Here is an 18979-nt window from a genome sequence, read left to right as displayed (position 1 = left end):
ACTGGGAGGTGGGTAGGGGCGGAACCAAGGAACAGTGCTTGGAGCTGGGTGGGGGGCGGAGCCAAGGAACAGTGCTCGGAGGTGGGTAGGGGGCGGAACCAAGGAACAGTGCTTGGAGCTGGGTGGGGGCGGAGCCAAGGAACAGTGCTCGGAGGTGGGTAGGGGGCGGAACCAAGGAACAGTGCTCGGAGGCGGGTAGGGGGCGGAACCAAGGAACAGTGCTCGGAGGTGGGTAGGGGTCAGAACCAGGGGTGGACTGAGAACTCATGGGGCCCCTGGGCAATAGGGGATCATGGGGCCCCTGTGTCCCCACCCACACTCAAATCACACCCAAAAAAGCCTATGAAAAGGTACAAGGGGCATCTCATGGGGCCCCCTACTGACCCTGGGCCCTCGGGCAATGCCCGAGTGCCCAAATGGTCAGTCTGCCCCTGGTCAGAACTAAGGAACGGTGCTTGGAGGTGGGTAGGGGGTGGAACCAAAGAACGGTGCTTGGAAGTGGGTAGGGGGGGCGGAACCAAGAAACAGTGCTCAGAGGTGGGTAGGGGTCAGAACCAAGGAACGGGGCTCGTAGGTGAGTAGGGGTGGAGATAAGAAGTGACTCAGAAGTGGGGCGTTCCTGCACTTATTCTCTGAGAAAAAAAGCCCTGGTTCTATCTATCTGTCTGTCTGTCTGTCTGTCTGTCTGTCTGTCTATCTATCTATCTATCTATCTATCTATCTATCTATCTATCATCTATCTATCTATCTATCTATCTATCTATCTTATATCTGCTGGTCTATCTCTCTTGTTTTCTGAGTACTGTCACCTGTTAGCATTGATGCTGTACTGGGCGCTCCTCATCTGGTAGATTTTTGGCTCAGGCAAATCCCAATCAGGCAGAGGGCGGGTCAGACAGAGGGCGGGTCAGGCAGGGGACGGGTCAGGCAGAGGGCAGGTCAGGCAGGGGATGGGTCAGGCAGGGGGCGGGTCAGGCAGAGGGCAGGTCAGGCAGAGGGTGGGTCAGGCAGAGGGCAGGTCAGGCAGGGGACAGGTCAGGCAGGGGATGGGTCAGGCAGAGGGTGGGTTAGACAGGGGACGGGTCAGGCAGAGGGCGGGTCAGGCAAGGAACAGGTCAGGCAGAAGGTCAGTCAGCCCCTCAAGTGTACCTGGAGTCTCCCTGGAGGAGGATGGAAGTAAAGCCGTTGTCATGGAGATGTGGGCTGCTGCATTGTTGGTCCCCGGCCTGTCCTAGCCTGATTGATGAGGTGAAGGTGGAGCTATTTATGGAGCAGGAAGTTCAAGCTCACATCTGTGTGGCCCTATCCTGGTGAAGGGGCCCCATGGTCATTCCTATAAACAGTGGTCAGCTGTCACAGGCAGGACAGCCCTGTACTGGGGAAGTAGTGGGTTGTCAGGAGAGATCTGTACTGGGGAAGTTTTTTACCGATCTGAAGTGAGATGCATTGTTGTCTATGGAGGCGTGCACACAGCTGAGTACAGAGCTGTCACTTCAAAAGAGCAAATTTACATTTGAGTGCAGAAATTTACTCACATATGTGTGTTTACACCACTATACCTGAGTATATTACAGCATGAAGAAGAATATACTCAGCATTACTCAGATCTGTACCCGTGTGCAGGAGACCGTATACTCTTCACCATTCCCCGTATACAGGAAGTAGACTTAGGATGTATTTATCCGCACCTCTTCTACAGAGGATCCGTCTGTCTATCTCGTTATCTGTTTCATATCTATCCATCTATCTATCTGTTCATCTCATTATTTATCTACCTATCAATCTTCTATCTATCTATAAATATCTATCTATCATCTATCTATCATCTATCTATCTATCTATCTATCTATCTATCTATCTATCTATCTATCTACCTATCTATTATCTATCTATCTATTATCTATCTATCTATCTATCTATCTATCTATCTATCTATCTATTATCTATCTATCTATTATATATCTATCTATCTATCTATCTATCTATCTATCTATCTATCTATCTATCATCTATCTATCATCTATCTATCTATCTATCTATCTATCTATCTACCTATCTATCTATCTATTATCTATCTATTATCTATCTATATCCTATCTATCTATTATCTATCTATCTATCTATCTATCTATCTATCTATCTATCTATTATCTATCTATTATCTATCTATCTATCTATCTATCTATCTATCTATCTATCAATCATCTATCTATCTATCTATCTATCTATCTATCTATTATCTATCTATCTATCTATCTATCTATCTATCTATTATCTATCTATCTATCTATCTATCTATCTATCTATCTATCTATCTATTATCTATCTATCTATTATCTATCTATCTATGTATCTATCTATCTATCTATCTATCTATCTATCTATCTATCTATCTATTATCTATCTATCTATCTATCTATCTATCTATCTATCTATCTATTATCTATCTATCTATCTATCTATCTATCTATCTATCTATCTATCAATCATTTATCTATCTATCTATCTATCTATCTATCTATCTATCTATCTATCTATCTATCTATCTATCATCTATCTATCTATCATCTATCTATCTATCTATCTATCTATCTATTATCTATCTATCTATCTATCTATCTATCTATCTATCTATCTATCTATTATCTATCTTTCCATTTCATATCAATTTTCATATCAGGAAGTAGACTCAGGAAGTATTTATCCATACCTCTTCTACAGAGGATTTGTCTGTATATCTAGTTATCTTTTTCATATCCAGGGGTGGACTGACCATTTGGAAACTTGGGCACTGCCCGAGGGCCCTGGGTCAGTAGGGGGCCCCATGAGATGCCCCTGGTACCCTTTTTATAGGCTTTTTTGAGTTTGGGCAAGGACACAGGGGCCCCATGATCCCCTATTGCCCGGGGGGCCCCATGAGTTGTCAGTCCACCCCTGTTCATATCTATCTATCTATCTATTCATCTCATTATCTATCTACCTATCAATCAATCTTTGATCCAGTCTGTACCGTACTACACGTGTCACATCAATGTGGGATCGGATTACTCTATAGTAATAGTTTATGGGTCATCTCCTGTCATCCAGTATTAACTGACTAGCCATTGGTAGTCTTTTTTGAGTGGGACTAGATCCCCATTTGGTTCATTCTGTTTCTTTATGTGGGAAACGCATACACGCTCAGTCGCATCTACAAGCGTGAACCTTGCTGTAGGCTTTAAAATGCATGTTTATGAAACATAACATTTTGCATCGCAGCCCGGAAAATCCTTCTCACAGCTTATCACAAGACCTTTTAGATTTATGTTATTGGCTTGGGCATACGGGAACATTTTCACCGTTTCAATGAACTTGTTTAAAGGGTTTGAACGAATTCGGCATGTTTCATTGAAGAGACAAAACATGCGGATCATGTCCGGCCGAATGTGACACTTTTTCTTTGAGAGAGTAGAAATGAAAAGGTTCTGACACTTTGAAAAGAACAAAGCGCGGTCTTCAAAGACGGCAATTTTCCAGGTAGATGTCTCCACTCGGAAATCTGTGTCATTGTGAAGTTCCTGCTTACTCTGCTATTCACAAGGCAGAGAAATGTTCCGGGGAATGAAAAGAGAGGTTAACTCAGGAACTTGTTACAACGATGATACAATATTCCTATTTATCAGAGCTTTATCTGGAATATTAGCTCTCAGCATACGTCGGTGTCCTAAGGTGTGTTTGTGACTTTATTTTGAATTACGAGAATGTCTGATGTCTGGACTGAATTAACCTGCCAGCTGTGTTATAATTCCGTATGTCAGATAAAGCTGCCCTCCCCCTCCCCCTCCCTTTTAATAACCTCGACTACCGAAATGCATTCTCTTAACTATAACTAATAAAGTTAGCAGTACTTACCTGCATCCTCCTTCCCCGTTGTGAGCACTCTGTGTCCCCCGCCGGTTTGAAGATCCACGCCACCATTTAAAAAAAAGATAATATCAAAAATGCAGCACTAGGAAGTATAATAAATCAATAAAGTGATAGACATATGCACCAATAGGTGCTAAATACTGTGGTAAGAAGTGTCGCCAAATATTGAAGAGAAATTTAGTGAATGGATGATTAATACACAAATAGGTGAGTGGTAAAGACAACAATGTGATCATATTATTATTATTATACAGTATTTATATAGCGCCAAAACGTTTGCTCAGCGCTGTACATTAGAGTGGGGGACAGTACATGAGACACTACAGTGACAATACAAAACACAAGGGGTTCGAGGGCCCTGCTCCTTGGAGCTTACAATCTAGGAGGGAGGGGATAGTGGTACGGGAGGAAAAGCTGCGGGGGCCCCTGTGTCCTTGCCCAAACTCAAAAAAGCCAATGAAAAAGGTACCAGGGGCATCTCATGGGGCCCCCTACTGACCCCGGGCCCTCGGGCAGTGCCCGAGTTTCCAAATGGTCAGTCCGCCCCTGCTTCTCAACCCATGCCAACCAGTCTGGTGGTTTGCTGTTGGGTTACAGCCTTCAGCACTTTGCCCATTACTCCAGCTGATCAAACGTAGACTGTGCAAATGCAAGCACAGTAACAAGCTCAGCTGTGAACTTGTTTCAATTTGTTCAGATTATGGATATGTTAGATACTTCCACAATGCTGAACAAGGCAATATGGTTCCATTCAGACTGATGATATGTGTTAACCCATGGCAACCAGTCATAAGTGTGGAGAATGAATCCTGGTAGTTTGCTGTTGAGTTACAGCCTTCAGCACTTTACGCTTCATCCGCTGGAGAAATAGGTAAAGTGCTGAAGGCTGTAACTGAACAGCAAACTACCAGAATTCATTCTCCAATCATTTGGCTGGTTGCCATGGATTATTACATATCATCGTCTGAATGGAACCACATTAACTTGTTCAGCATTGTGGACGTATTTTATATGTCCAAAATCTGAACAAATTGATACAAGTTCACACCTGAGCTTGTTTCTGTGTTCTTTAGCAAACTCCCGGCATTTGTGTAAAAGTGAACTGGGTGGCTATAGAGGGGCCTGATCACATTTACTGTGCTTGCATGTGCACAGTCTATGCTTGATCAGCTGGAGCAATATGTAGACTGTGCACATGCAAGCACAGAAAATGTGATCAGGCCCCTCTATAGAGACCCAGTTCACTTTTACACAAATGCCAGGAGTTTGCTAAACAACACAGAAACAAGCTCAGAAGTGAACTTATATCAATTTGTTCAGATTTTGAACATATTAAATATGTCCACAATGCTGAACAAGTTAATGTGGTTCCATTCAAACCGATGATATGTAAATACCCAAGGCAACCAGTCAAATGATTGGAGAATGAATTCCGGTAGTTTGCTGTTGAGTTACAGCCTTCAGCACTTTACCCATTGCTCTAGCTGATCAAGTGTAAACTGTGCACATGCAAGCACAGTAAATGTGATCCGGTCACTCTATAGCCACCCAGTTCACTTTTACACAAATCCCGTGAGTTTGCTAAACAACACAGAAACAAGCTCAGCTGTAAACTTGTATCAATTTGTTCAGATTTTGGACATATTAAATACGTCCAAAATGCTGAACAAGTTAATGTGGTTCCATTCAGACTGATGATATGCAATAACCCATGGCAACCAGTCAAATGACTGGAGAATGAATTCCGGTAGTTTGCTGTTGAGTTACAGCCTTCAGCACTTTACCCATTGCTCTAGCTGATCAAGCGTAAACTGTGCACATACAAGCACAGTAAATGTGATCGGGTCACTCTATAGCCACCCGGTTCATTTTTACACAAATGCCGGGAGTTTGCTAAACAACACAGAAACAAGCTCAGCTGTAAACTTGTATCAAATTGTTCATATTTTGGACATATTAAATACGTCCAAAATGCTGAACAAGTTAATGTGGTTCCATTCAGACCGATGATATGTAATAACCCATGGCAACCAGTCAAATGATTGGAGAATGAATTCCAGTGGTTTTCTTTCAGCTACAGCCTTCTGCCCTTTGCTGTTGAATTATTAAATGAACTGGATATTTATATTTTATTTTGATTTTCTAATCTGATGATCACCCATCTGTTCTCTCGATCCCTGATGGGACAACCTGTCTGTTCATTAATATTAGCTCTATACGGCGGAGTTCTGCCAAAAAAAAACTAGGTTACTTCCTCCGCTCGTTCTCTGGAGAGTCTGAGCTCATTTCAGGAGGACGGATCACGGAAGAGGCAGCAGGAGAGGACTTGAGGGCCCACTAAGAATCTCTCCGGCATTGCACAATTACAACCATCCATCTGGACTCTCCTAGGAAGTCGCTTCAACAGCTACGGATAGTCAGAAGTCCCCCAGAGGATTTTGTCAGAATGACTTTGTGCAGCTGCCTAGCTCACAGTGTTGTGTGGTCAGCAGAGAGGACTCGGCATTCAGACACATGTTCCCCGGTCCCCCAAGCCAGAAAGTGTCATCTCCTATGTAGAGCTCGCACTCCTCTGACAAGAGATTATGGGGCCCGCGGGAGGCAGCGCTCATCGTCAACGGCCTGTTTTGTGTCTGATATGACAGAATAAAACTCATCAAGATTTTTATTCTGCTTTCATAGGTTTGCGTATTTGCAAAAGAATTTTATTGGAAACTTGAATGTCCTCTAAGAAGGAGATGAACAGGCTAGAATAGTCAGGCCGATCGAAAGATCTTTTTCCCAAGTTCAATTGATAGTTTAGATAGATGTAATACCATTGTTCACTTTTAAAGATCTGCAATCCTTTCTGTGACGATCAAAATATCATCTGCACGTGCAGACCTAAGAAGCTCAGTTTATTTGCATGACCGATCTCCCTCGGTCTCCTTGTTTAGCTGGTTTGAAATTGGAAAATAATTTATTGATATTTTTTTTGGTGTTTTGAATGTAAAAGTCCATGTACAGAGATTGTCCACTTGAGGACCAGGCCTTTTCTGATACTTTTTGTTTACCTGTAAAAACAGTATTTGTTGCTGGAAAATTAGTTAGACCTCCCACAAATTTTATATATATATATATCATTTATTTCAGGTGCGTATATAGTGCCATCAATTTATGCAGCGCTTTACATATATATATTTTGTACATTCACATCAGTCCCTAACCCTTAAGGGGCGTACAATCTAAGGTCCCTAACTCACATTCATACATACACATACTAGGGACAATTTAGACAGGAGCCAATTAACCTACCAGCTTATCTTTGGAGTGTGGGAGGAAACCAGAGTGCCTGGAGAAAACCCATGCAGGTGCAGGGAGAACATGCAAACTCCAGGCAGGTGGTGCCGTGGCTGGGATTCGAACCAACGACCCTAGTACTGCCAGGCGGAAGTGCTGACCATTTAGCCACTGTGCTGATAGATATATATATATATATATATATACACACATATATATACATACACAGGTGAAACTCAAAAAATTTGAATATGGTGCAAAATTTCATTTATTTCAGTGCAGCAACTTAAAAGGTGAAACTAATATATGAGACTCATTACATGCAAAGCAAGATAGTTCAAGCCGTGATTTGTCATCATTGTGATGATTATGGCTTACAGCTCATGAAAACCCCAAATCCACAATCTCAGAAAATGAGAATATTCCATGCAATCAATAAAACAAGGATTGTACATAGAACAATATCGGACCTCTGAAAAGTAGAAGCATGCATATGTACTCAGTACTTGGTTTGGGCCCCTTTTGCAGCAATTTCTGCCTCAATGTGGCGTGGCATGGAAGCTATCAGCCTGTGGCACTGCTGAGGTGTTATGGAAGACCAGGATGCTTCAATAGCGGCCTTCAGCTCTTCTGCATTGTTCGGTCTCATGTCTCTCATCTTTCTCTTGGCAATGCCCCATAGATTCTCTGTGGGGTTCAGATCAGGCGAGTTTGCTGGCCAATCAAGCACAGTAATCCCACGGTCATTGAACTAGCTTTTGGTGCTTTTGGCAGTGTGGGCGGAGCCAAGTCCTGCTGGAAAATGAAGTCAGCATCCCCATAAAGGTCATCTGTGGAAGGAAGCATGAAGTGCTCCAAAATCTCCTGGTAGACGGCTGCGTTGACCCTGGACTTAATGAAGCACAGTGGACCAACACCAGCAGATGACATGGCTCCCCAAATCAACACAGACTGTGGAAACTTCACACTGGACTTCCAGCATCTTGCAGTGTGGGCCTCTCCATTCTTCCTCCATACTCGGGGTCCTTGGGCCTCTCCATTCTTCCTCCATACTCGGGGTCCTTGGGCCTCTCCATTCTTCCTCCATACTCGGGGTCCTTGTGCCTCTCCATTCTTCCTCCATACTCAGGGTCCTTGGGCCTCTCCATTCTTCCTCCATACTCAGGGACCTTGGGCCTCTCCATTCTTCCTCCATACTCGGGGTCCTTGGTTTCCAAATGACATGCAAACGTTGCTCTTATCAGAAAAGAGGACTTTGGACCACTGAGCAACAGACCAGGTCTGTTTTTCTTTAGCCCAGGTAAGACACTTTTGACGTTGTTTGTTGTTCAGGAGCGGCTTGACAAGAGGAATACGACATTTGAAGCCCATGTCCAGGATCCGTTTGTGTGTGGTGGCTCTTGATGCACTGACTCCAGCCTCAGTCCACTCCTTGTGAAAGTCCCCAACACTTTTGAATGGCCTTTTCCTGACAATCCTCCCCAGGCTGCGGTCATCCCTGCTGCTTGGGCACCTTTTTCTTCCACACTTTTCCCTTCCACATAACTTTCTATTAATGTGCTTTGATACAGCACTTTGGGAACATCCAACTTCCTTTGCAATGACCTTTTGAGGTTTTCCCTCCTTATGGAGGGTGTCAATGAAGGTTTTCTGCACAACTGTCAGGTCAGCAGTCTTTCCCATGATTGTGATTCCTACTGAACCAGACTGAGAGACCATTTAAAGGCTCAGGAACCCTTTGCAGGTGTTATGGCTTAATTATCTGATTAGAGTGGGACACTTTGAGCCGAGAATATTCCACCTTTTCACAATATTCTCATTTTCTGAGATTGTGGATTTGGGGTTTTCATGAGCTGTAACCCATAATCATCACAATGATGACAAATCACGGCTTGAACTATCTTGCTTTGCATGTAATGAGTCTCATATATTAGTTTCACCTTTTAAGTTGCTGCACTGAAATAAATGAACTTTTGCACGATATTCTAATTTTTCGAGTTTCACACATATATATATATATATATATATATATATAATTTTTTTTTTTTTAAGCAGAGGCCCTAGAGAATAAATTTATTTGTGTTGCATTTTTTTATGTCGCAGTATTTGCGCAGTGCTTTCGCAAACACAGTTTGGTTTTTTTTTTGCAAAAAATACACTTTTTTAAATTGTGATGCACAGAAAAACACAATATAATACTCAATTGTTAAGTAAAATATAAAATATAATGCTACATTGAGTAAATAGATACCAGACGTGTCAGGTCTTAAAATTGCGCACGCTTGTGGAATGGCACAAAACCACGGTACTTAAAAATCTCCATAGGCGAAGCTTTAAAAGCCATTACAGGTTACCAGTTTAGAGTTACAGAGGAGTTCTGGTGTTAGTTTTCAGTAATACCTCACATGTGTGGTGCAGTCGCTATTTACATATGTGTGCGAGACCAATGCATGTGTTCACCTTTGCATGTGAGCATGGGGGGAAGGCGCTTTAAATTTGTTTTTTTTTTTTTTTACTTTTTTTTTTTTTTTTTACACCGTTTCTTTACATTTTTTTGTACCACTATTGCTGTCGCACGGAATGTAAATATCACTTGTGATAGTAATAGGTAGTGACAGGTACTCTGTATCTGCCCTAAAAGCATCTGATCACACAACTCTAAGCTCAGCCCTCTACCCATCAGTGATCCTCCCCATACATCCCTTGAGGCCCCCACTGGATTTGTTTTTATTTATAATTTTTTTTTTTTTTTTACACTTTTTTTTACCTTTTCCAGATGTCCTCAGGCCAACCACATGATGCGTTGGATCCTCTTTTGATCTTCTCCCAGCAGTGGGCAGTCTGATGACTTCAGCACCACCTCCTGCACCATTACACTGTGGCTGCAGGGCATGGTGGTGAGGCACCCTCAGGGGACCCATCACTTTTGGGTTGCATGATGCCCATCTTGTGGTGAAAAGGGATTAATGCGGGGGACAATGCTGGAATGGAGGTGAGTAGTGCAGCCCTCTTGGGGTACCTAAGAAAAAAAAATGAACTTGGGCTTTAAATCACAAATAAAGGTTGTCATTGGTTAAATAGCTTGGTTTGATGCATCTATATCTGACATCTAATTGGCTGCTGGCAAAGCTGTAAGTTACTGTAATACCATGTACTCCATGCAGTCATCGTCAAAAACTTCCAGGCTCTGTGTGAGAGTCCCGACCCCTCCGCCAATCATAGAACATTTTTTTTTTTAACACAAATCATTCTCCAACTGGACAAGGTGCAGAAGAGGGGCAGTGATGTCATAATCTCCACCTACAACAATCAGAGAACACCTTGTATTAGTTGAATACAATCTGAGGATGCTGCTTATACAGAACCTAGAAGATTTCAGCAATCACAGTATATACTCACTGGCAGGGGTGGACTGACAACTCATGGGGCCCCCGGGCAATAGGGGATCATGGGGCCCCTGTGTCCTCGCCCACACTCAAATCACACCCAAAAAAGCCTATGAAAGGTACCAGGGACATCTCATGGGGCCCTTTACTGACCCCGGGCCCTCGGGCAGTGCCCGATTTCCCCAATGGTCAGTCCACCCCTGCTCACTGGCCACTTTATTAGGTACACCTTGCTAGTACCGGGTTGGACCTCCTTTTGCCTTCAGAACTGCCTTCATTCTCCGTGGCATAGATTCAACAAGGTGTTGGAAACATTCCTCAGATGTTGGTCCATTTTGACATGAGTTACTGTTGCCTTTCTATCATCTGGAACCAATGTGCCCATTCTCCTCTGACATCAACAAGGCATGTTTTCCTCCACACAACTGTCACTCATTGGATATTTTCTCTTTTTCAGACCATTCTCTGTAAACCCTAGAGATGGTTGTGCGTGAAAATCCCAGTAGATCAGCAGTTTTTGAAATACTCAGACCAGCCCGCCTGGCACCAACAATCATGCTACGTTCAAAGTCGCTTAAATCCCCTTTCTTTCCCATTCTGATGCTCGGTTTGAACTTTAGCAAATCGTCTTCACCACGTCTAGATGCCTAAATGCATTGAGTTGCTGCCATGTGATTGGCTGATTTGCAATTTGTGTTACCAAGAAATTGAACAGGTGTACCTCATAAAGTGGCCGGTAGTGTATAGTGTTAATATCTGATGGATACTTACATCCAACCTAGCTGGATCAATGTATATATGCAAAAAATATAGTTCCTTATGTAATAAAACAGGGCTAACTCAATATAAACACAGGATACAATAAAGATTGAGTTCAAGCAGTAAGAACAGAAGAATAATTTTCTAACTGTTTTTCAGGCCGAAACAACAAGCAAAGATGGCAGAGTACTGCAAGCTAATTTTTGGGGATGGACTTCTGATGGAACCACTAGAAAGGAATCCTGTAAGCTGATACATTGTGTTATGTATATTACAATGAAACAATGTTAGTTTATTATGTTGTTTATTTTAAATCGGTGTACGTAAGATAAGGTTTAATATTTTAATGGAGATAAATTGTACTGAGCTCGGTTCAGTAACCCTAGACCAAAACACAATCAGTTTACATTCTTCTCATGAAAAGCCAAAACTTCAGTCTGGTTGTTTGGGGTTGTGATGGTATATCTTGTCCTTCCTATCATTTTATTAGGAAGGATATCGCCATCATTTTTAAATCCTTGTGGAATCTGCGGGGGCATCAAGTGCATAGAGCGTTTGGTCTCAGTCTGTTTTGAGCTATGGTTGTTGAGCTACCTTGGTGGACAGTGTTTGCCCCTCATCCCCCACCGCTGTCTGACCATATTGCTCACAAGGAGGCAAAACTATTATAAGGTCTGATCGTGCTGCTCACAAGGAGACAAATCTGTAATGAGGTCTGAGCACACTACTCACAGGGAGACAAACCTATAATGAGGTTAGACCACGCTACTCACAAGGAGACAAACCTATAATGAGGTCAGACCACGCTACTCACAAGGAGACAAATCTATAATGAGGCCCAGCCTTGCTACTCACAAGCAGGTAAACCTATAATGAGTTCCAACCACACTACTCACAAGGACACAAACCTATTATGAGATCCAATCATGCTGCTCACAATGAGACAAATCTGTAATGAGGTCCAACCACTCTATTCACAAGGAGACAAACCTATAATGAGGTCAGACTACGCTACTCACAAGGAGACAAATCTATAACGGGCCCAACCATGCGTTTCGCAATGTAAACGTATAATGAGTTCTAACTACACTACTCACAAGGAGACAAACCCATTAGCAGGTCTGACCACGCTACTCACAAGGAGAAAAACCTATAATGAGGTTAGACCACGCTACTCACAAGGAGACAAACCTATAATGAGGTCAGACCACGCTACTCACAATGAGACAAATCTGTAATGAGGTCAGACCATGCTACTTACAAGGTGACAAACCTATAATGAGGTTAGACCACGCTACTCACAAGGAGACAAAGCTATAATGAGGTCAGGCCATGCTACCCACAAGGAGACAAATCAATAATGATCAATCAAAAAGCTCCTATACAGCCACAAAACACTACTTCCTCCCTAGGAAGTGAATAAACTATTAAATGTACTTTTTGTGATAAACTTCCCAATCAGCCCAATCTATCTCAAAAATTCAATAAACCAACATATTCCAAAAGGTGATGATCAAATCTAAACTAAAATAATAATAAACCACCCCTCTAATATATATTCCAAAATCATCAAATATAAATGATAAAATAACATAAATAAAATAAAATATAATAAATTAAAATATATATAAAAGTGTCCAAATCTCCAAAAAATAATAATAATAATAATAAGTGTCCAAATCTCCAAAAAAGTATGTAATATAAACAAATAAATGTCCAAAAAATCCCAAGAAAAACAAAAACGTTCTTTATGTGTTCAGTGAAGCAAAACGATTCTCCAAAAATGCCTTGTTATCCCTCTTATGGTATATTCAGGCATATACTGTTAGATAGGAAAGGCATTCCTCCATCACTCTTATCCCGGGGTATTCCTCATATGGACAAAGAGAAGGCTCAATCAGGCAGATTTCATAAAAAGATATAAATTTATTCCACACTTACATGTAAAAACACTTTATCCAGCTCTCTGTACTGCACATTTTAGTCTCTGAACCAGAGACTGAAATGTGCAGTACAGAGAGCTGGATAAAGTGTTTTTACATGTAAGTGTGGAATAAATTTATATCTTTTTATGAAATCTGCCTGATTGAGCCTTCTCTTTGTCCATATGAGGAATACCCCGGGATAAGAGTGATGGAGGAATGCCTTTCCTATCTAACAGTATATGCCTGAATATACCATAAGAGGGATAACAAGGCATTTTTGGAGAATCGTTTTGCTTCACTGAACACATAAAGAACGTTTTTGTTTTTCTTGGGATTTTTTGGACATTTATTTGTTTATATTACATACTTTTTTGGAGATTTGGACACTTATTATTATTATTATTATTATTATTTTTTGGAGATTTGGACACTTTTATATATATTTTAATTTATTATATTTTATTTTATTTATGTTATTTTATCATTTATATTTGATGATTTTGGAATATATATTAGAGGGGTGGTTTATTATTATTTTAGTTTAGATTTGATCATCACCTTTTGGAATATGTTGGTTTATTGAATTTTTGAGATAGATTGGGCTGATTGGGAAGTTTATCACAAAAAGTACATTTAATAAATCAATAATGATGCCCAACCTTGCTACTCACAAGCAGGTAAACCTATAATCAGTTCCAACCACACTACTCACAAGGACACAAACCTATTATGAGGTCCAATCATGCTGCTCACAATGAGACAAATCTGTAATGAGGTCCATCCACTCTATTCACAGGGAGACAAAAATGTAATGAGGTCAGACTACGCTACTCACAAGGAGACAAATCTATAACGAGGCCCAACCATGCTGCTCGCGAGGTAAATGTATAATGAGTTCTAACTATAATACTCACAAGGTGGCAAACCCTTTATGAGGTGTGACCACGCTACTCACAAGGAGACAAAACTATAATGAGGTCAGACCACACTACTCACAAGGAGACAAATCTATAACGAGGCCCAACCATGCTGCTCGCAAGGAGGTAAATGTATAATGAGTTCTAACTACACTAATCATAAGGAGACAAACCCATTAGGAGGTCTGACCACGCTACTCACAAGGAGACAAACCTATAATGAGGTCAGACCACACTACTCACAAGGAGACAAACCTATAATGAGGTCAGACCACGCTACTCACAAGGAGACAAATCTATAACGAGTCCCAACCATGCTGCTCGCAAGGAGGTAAATGTATAATGAGTTCTAACTATAATACTCACAAGGTGGCAAACCCTTTATGAGGTCTGACCACGCTACTCACAAGGAGACAAACCTATAATGAGGCCAGACCATGCTACGCACAAGGGGAGAAACCTATAATGAGGTCAGGTCCATGCTACTCACAAGGAGACAAATATATAATGAGGTCAAACCATGCTGCTTGCAAGGAGGTAAATCTACAATGAGTTTCAACCATGCTATTTACAAGGAGACAAACCTATTATGAGGTACTACCAGATTCCTCGCAAGGAGACAAACCTAAAAAAGGGTGGACCACACTGCTCACAAAGAGAAAAATCTATAATGAGGTCCAACCACGCTGCTCACAAGAAGAAAAATCTATAATGAGGTCCAACCACACTGCTCACAAGGAAACAAATCTTTAATACGCTCTAACTGATAGGCACATAAAAGAGAGGGGCAGTGATAGTGGATCAAGGCAGGACTCAGTATACATGGGGTGTCGGGCTAGGTTTACTTCCTCTCTCCTTCATACTGGGTGTTGCTGTCTGTCTGTGGGGGATACCCAGACACCATTTAGGTAGGATGGCTATTTTCTTTTACAGAGCTTAGTGTAGACACAGTGGTTGCACCCATGGGCTAAGTCTGCTTCTCATAACGAATAACCAAAATCTCCTAGAAAAGTAACCTGTGCAGCATTTGCACCCTTGTTTCCTAAGACTGCGTATTTGCTTTTTTTTTTACGGGAGGAAATGTACGGTAGGTTTTTTTTTTTTTAATTGACATTAAGTTATCCTGACTCATTGTCTAATGAGGAGAATGAAGGTGGAATTGTGATAGAGGAAGCTGCAAAGGAAACAGTGCCAGCTGACTGCATGCAATAATAATACAGGTTTTGCCTTTTTTGGCCATTTTGCCAATATAGACATACTTACATGCCCATGTAATCTTGCATTTTCCTCTTCTGCCATACCATATTGCTTCTGCGGCACTATATCGTGATGCCATCTGTCTTTTCGGTTTCATCAGGAGCTGGCTGTCTCGCCCTGGTTCTTATACCTTGCCCCCTTATGACATGGCACAAGATCTCTCTCTCTCCCACTTCAGCTTCCTGCTGTGGTGCCTGCGTTCCTGTGGATTTTCGTGCCTTTAGAGAGACAACGTAAATCTCATCGTCTCTGAAGGGATGAGATATTTCAAGACTTGCATCCTGTATTGAACCAGTGTGACATGGATGTCCCAGGAGCCTGCAGGAGTAAGCTGAATAATGACTCTAGTCTAGGTGAGGAACGAGGCATATTTAAACCAAAGAAGACAAAAAAAGAGTGAAAAAAAAGCATAGAGTCCCCTTTATGACAGCAGTATATGCAGCAGAAGGGTGGGGTTGGTCTTAACACCCAACTGCTGCCTATATGAGTTGCTGTGCTGTTCTGGGATGCTCTTCATCAATGGCCCAGTAACAGCTCATGGTCAATCATCAACAATCTGGAGCCAGTATGTACGCAGGTGCAGTCTGTTTTCTCCACTGTAGGTGGCGCTCAACCAGAGTGGTACTGCAGCTGGAGAGGTAATCAAGAGAAACTTTGTTTCTCTATTGTTTCCTTGTTCCCCTGGAGCATGTCCCGGTTGGTTACGCTGCATCCAGGTGACCCTGGTGGCCATCTTGGGTCAAGTGGAGTCTTTTTAAGTCCTTGCCCTCAGGTTTTGTTACACATTCACCCACCTGTCAGGGACAGCACTAGTGGCAGAGAAAGGGTCCTAAGGAGTAGGGAAAGGATAGGGTATACATCTGCAATTCCACAAGCTCCCTCTTGTGTTTAACTGGCCATGCCACCCTCCAACTCCCTCAGCAGGTGCTGCATAAAGCTCGGGCCTACTGCTTCTCCGCTGCATTGACTGTGAGTTCCCGGACACCTGTTCTCCATGCCAGGTTGTTGTAACTGTTCTGGAGGTTTTTCAGTATCTGGTTTCTGTATCCCAGGCCTCAGTGTCATTACTGCTGTCGTACCACACTGTACCACAAGTAGGATGGGCTCCAAATGATGTCAAAATCAGCAAATCAAAGTGCCGCATGATTGAGAACCCCATCCTACTGGCCTTGAGCATCACAACCTTCAAGCTTTGGCAACGGGTTAATATTGTGGAGGGGGGAAGAATTGAATGGAGCAGGGGTGGACTGACAACTCATGGGGCCCCCGGGCAATAGGGGATCATGGGGCCCCTATGTCCTTGCCCAAACTCAAAAAAGCCTATAAAAAAGGTACCAGGGGCATCTCATGGGGCCCCCTACTGCCCTCGGGCAGTTTCCAAATGTTCAGTCCGCCCCTAGAATGGAGCATTTTGTTGTTTGAACTGCAAGGTCTTATTTAAGTTTGTAACATAGGTTTCTTTAATTCCATAGCTCGAGACTGGGGTGGCTCTTCCCAGCCCTGTGGATTTAAAGTATAAAGTCTTGGTGAAAAATAAGAAGAAATCTCACAAGTCATCTGAAGGAAGTGCAAAGAAGAAGTTGTCAGAGCAAGCATCAAATGCCTGTAGCGACTCTTCGAGTGTGTTTGAGCCATCATCTCCTGGGGCAGGTAAGCCTATATCAGGGTTTCATAACCAGGGTTCCTCCTGAGGTTGCTAGGGATTCCTTGAGCAATGAGCAATTTCTGCCTCTTAAGATAAGTTAACATGGATACCATTGCTCTTTTAGCTATCTGTAAGGAGAAAATTCTTCCCAATGGCCACAAGTGTAAGGAGCATTCTTCCCACTGACCATCACACTAATGTATCATGATTTTCAGATAAAATAAGTTTTAGCAGGGGTTCCCCTGAGACCAGAAAGTTATTTCAAGGGTTCCTCTGTGTTGAAAAGGTTGAGAAACTCTGGTCTATATTCTATACTCATCACAAAGGATTGACACACAGCAACCTCTTTAAATTCTTATGTTGGCATTTCCAAGCTGTTTCTAGAAACAGGGATGGGTGAATATGTTGTGGGCAACAGGGACAACGTCCTTTCAAGCACTTTGCAGACTATATCAAAGAGGTTTTGTACAAGGGGAGGGAAGTTCAGTGCAAAGGTGTCCTTTAGGTCAGGTAGAATTAGGGTGCCTAGATACTTAATGGACAAGAGCACCCATCTAAATGTAGAATTGTCTTTCAGTTGGCGTGTCTGGTGGGTGGCCAATGCTATCCCCATAGCTTCAAATTTTGGAAAATTAGTTTTCAGACAAGAGCGTTCCCCTTAGATCTCAGCTTCTCTGAGATAAATGGGGGTGGGAATAACTAGGTTTTTTACGTATACCAGTATACCATCTACATATGCTGAACTCTTGTATTGTCTACCTCCTACCTGGAGACCTCGAATAGCTGGAGTTTCCCTAAATTTGCAAAACAAGGAACTCCAGGGTGAGTACATAGAGGAGGGTGTAAGTAAAGGCAACTGTTTTTTTTGAGGAAGGGGGATTTGTCAAGTTTAGTATACTGTTTCCCGCTGGGGAGATTCATTTTTCCATTTGCCTTGGTGGAGGTCCAAAAATTTGGAGTTTTCACCAGAGCAGGAGGTGAGGAAAAATCCTCTGATGAGGACATGTGTTCCTATCACAACCCTCTAAAATGGGAATTCTGAGTTTTTTGCTCATTTTATGTTGCGTCTCTAAGACAGAAAGTGAAGAAAAATCTCCCCTATAGAATAAAATGATATCAGTTGCAATATTTTATGTTCCGTGCTCTTTGCACAACTGTTTAACAAATCTATAATTTTCAATAAAAAAAAAAAATTTGATATATTCTCAAGTTAGTTTTAGCACACACAAAAAACAATATAATCTCCACATATTCTGCTAAATATAAAAGATGAAACTGCATCGAGTAAATAAATAAGAAGTATGTCAATGTATCTGCAAAACCGCCAGAAAATTGCAATACCAAAAATGGTCAAATTTTAGAAATCTTTACAGCTCTTCAACTTATATCAACACTAAACTCTTTTTTTACAGTTTACACCTAACTGATGATCTGAGACTTTAAAAGCATCACCTATAGACAATTGTGGTGCACACAATGATAAAACAACAAAAGGAGGGCACACCGACCTAGCACATTACCACTATACAATTTTATCGAATAAATAAAACAAGTAATATATGCAGAAACGCATGATAATGACAAGCATATCATTAAATGCAATGAGAATGCCTTCAGATCAACACCGCTCAGCTGATGCCTTGGGAAGACCTTTTAGTGTCCTATATGGCTTACGCGTTTCAAGGGACAAGCCCCTATTTTCAGAGCCAAAAGCATGGATGAATAAACTGCTTATATACCAAACTTCACACAATTTGAAGGCATGTTTGGTATCTATTTGCTCCATAAAAGTGCGCAGCCTATTGTATTAGAGTATGCACTCCACAGCTCAAACACACGTATGTGTGTATCTACATATATATGGCCCTGGCATATTGATCTCCCTGCCGGCACAGTGAAAGAGAA

At 41.9% G+C, this 18979-nt stretch overlaps 1 protein-coding gene across 2 annotated transcripts in view; it reads left to right on the top strand.

The window, feature by feature from the left end:
• The window catches only part of PLCB1 (phospholipase C beta 1), an 815168-nt gene extending 798033 nt beyond the window's left edge, over positions 1-17135 (top strand). For both annotated transcript variants that reach the window (XM_089680621.1, XM_089680620.1), the window contains exons 13-14: positions 11490-11574; positions 16902-17135. In XM_089680621.1, the coding sequence (XP_089536747.1) occupies positions 11490-11574; positions 16902-17120 (304 nt within the window). In that variant the 3' untranslated portion in view covers positions 17121-17135. The remainder of the gene's footprint in view (positions 1-11489; positions 11575-16901) is intronic.
• Positions 17136-18979: the final 1844 nt, after the last annotated feature.

Source organism: Staurois parvus, unplaced genomic scaffold (assembly GCF_062004578.1).
Source record: "Staurois parvus isolate SC_StPar_1 unplaced genomic scaffold, SC_StPar_1.0 ptg000248l, whole genome shotgun sequence".
Classification (NCBI taxonomy): domain Eukaryota; kingdom Metazoa; phylum Chordata; class Amphibia; order Anura; family Ranidae; genus Staurois; species Staurois parvus.
This window is presented reverse-complemented; position numbering and strand designations above follow the sequence as displayed.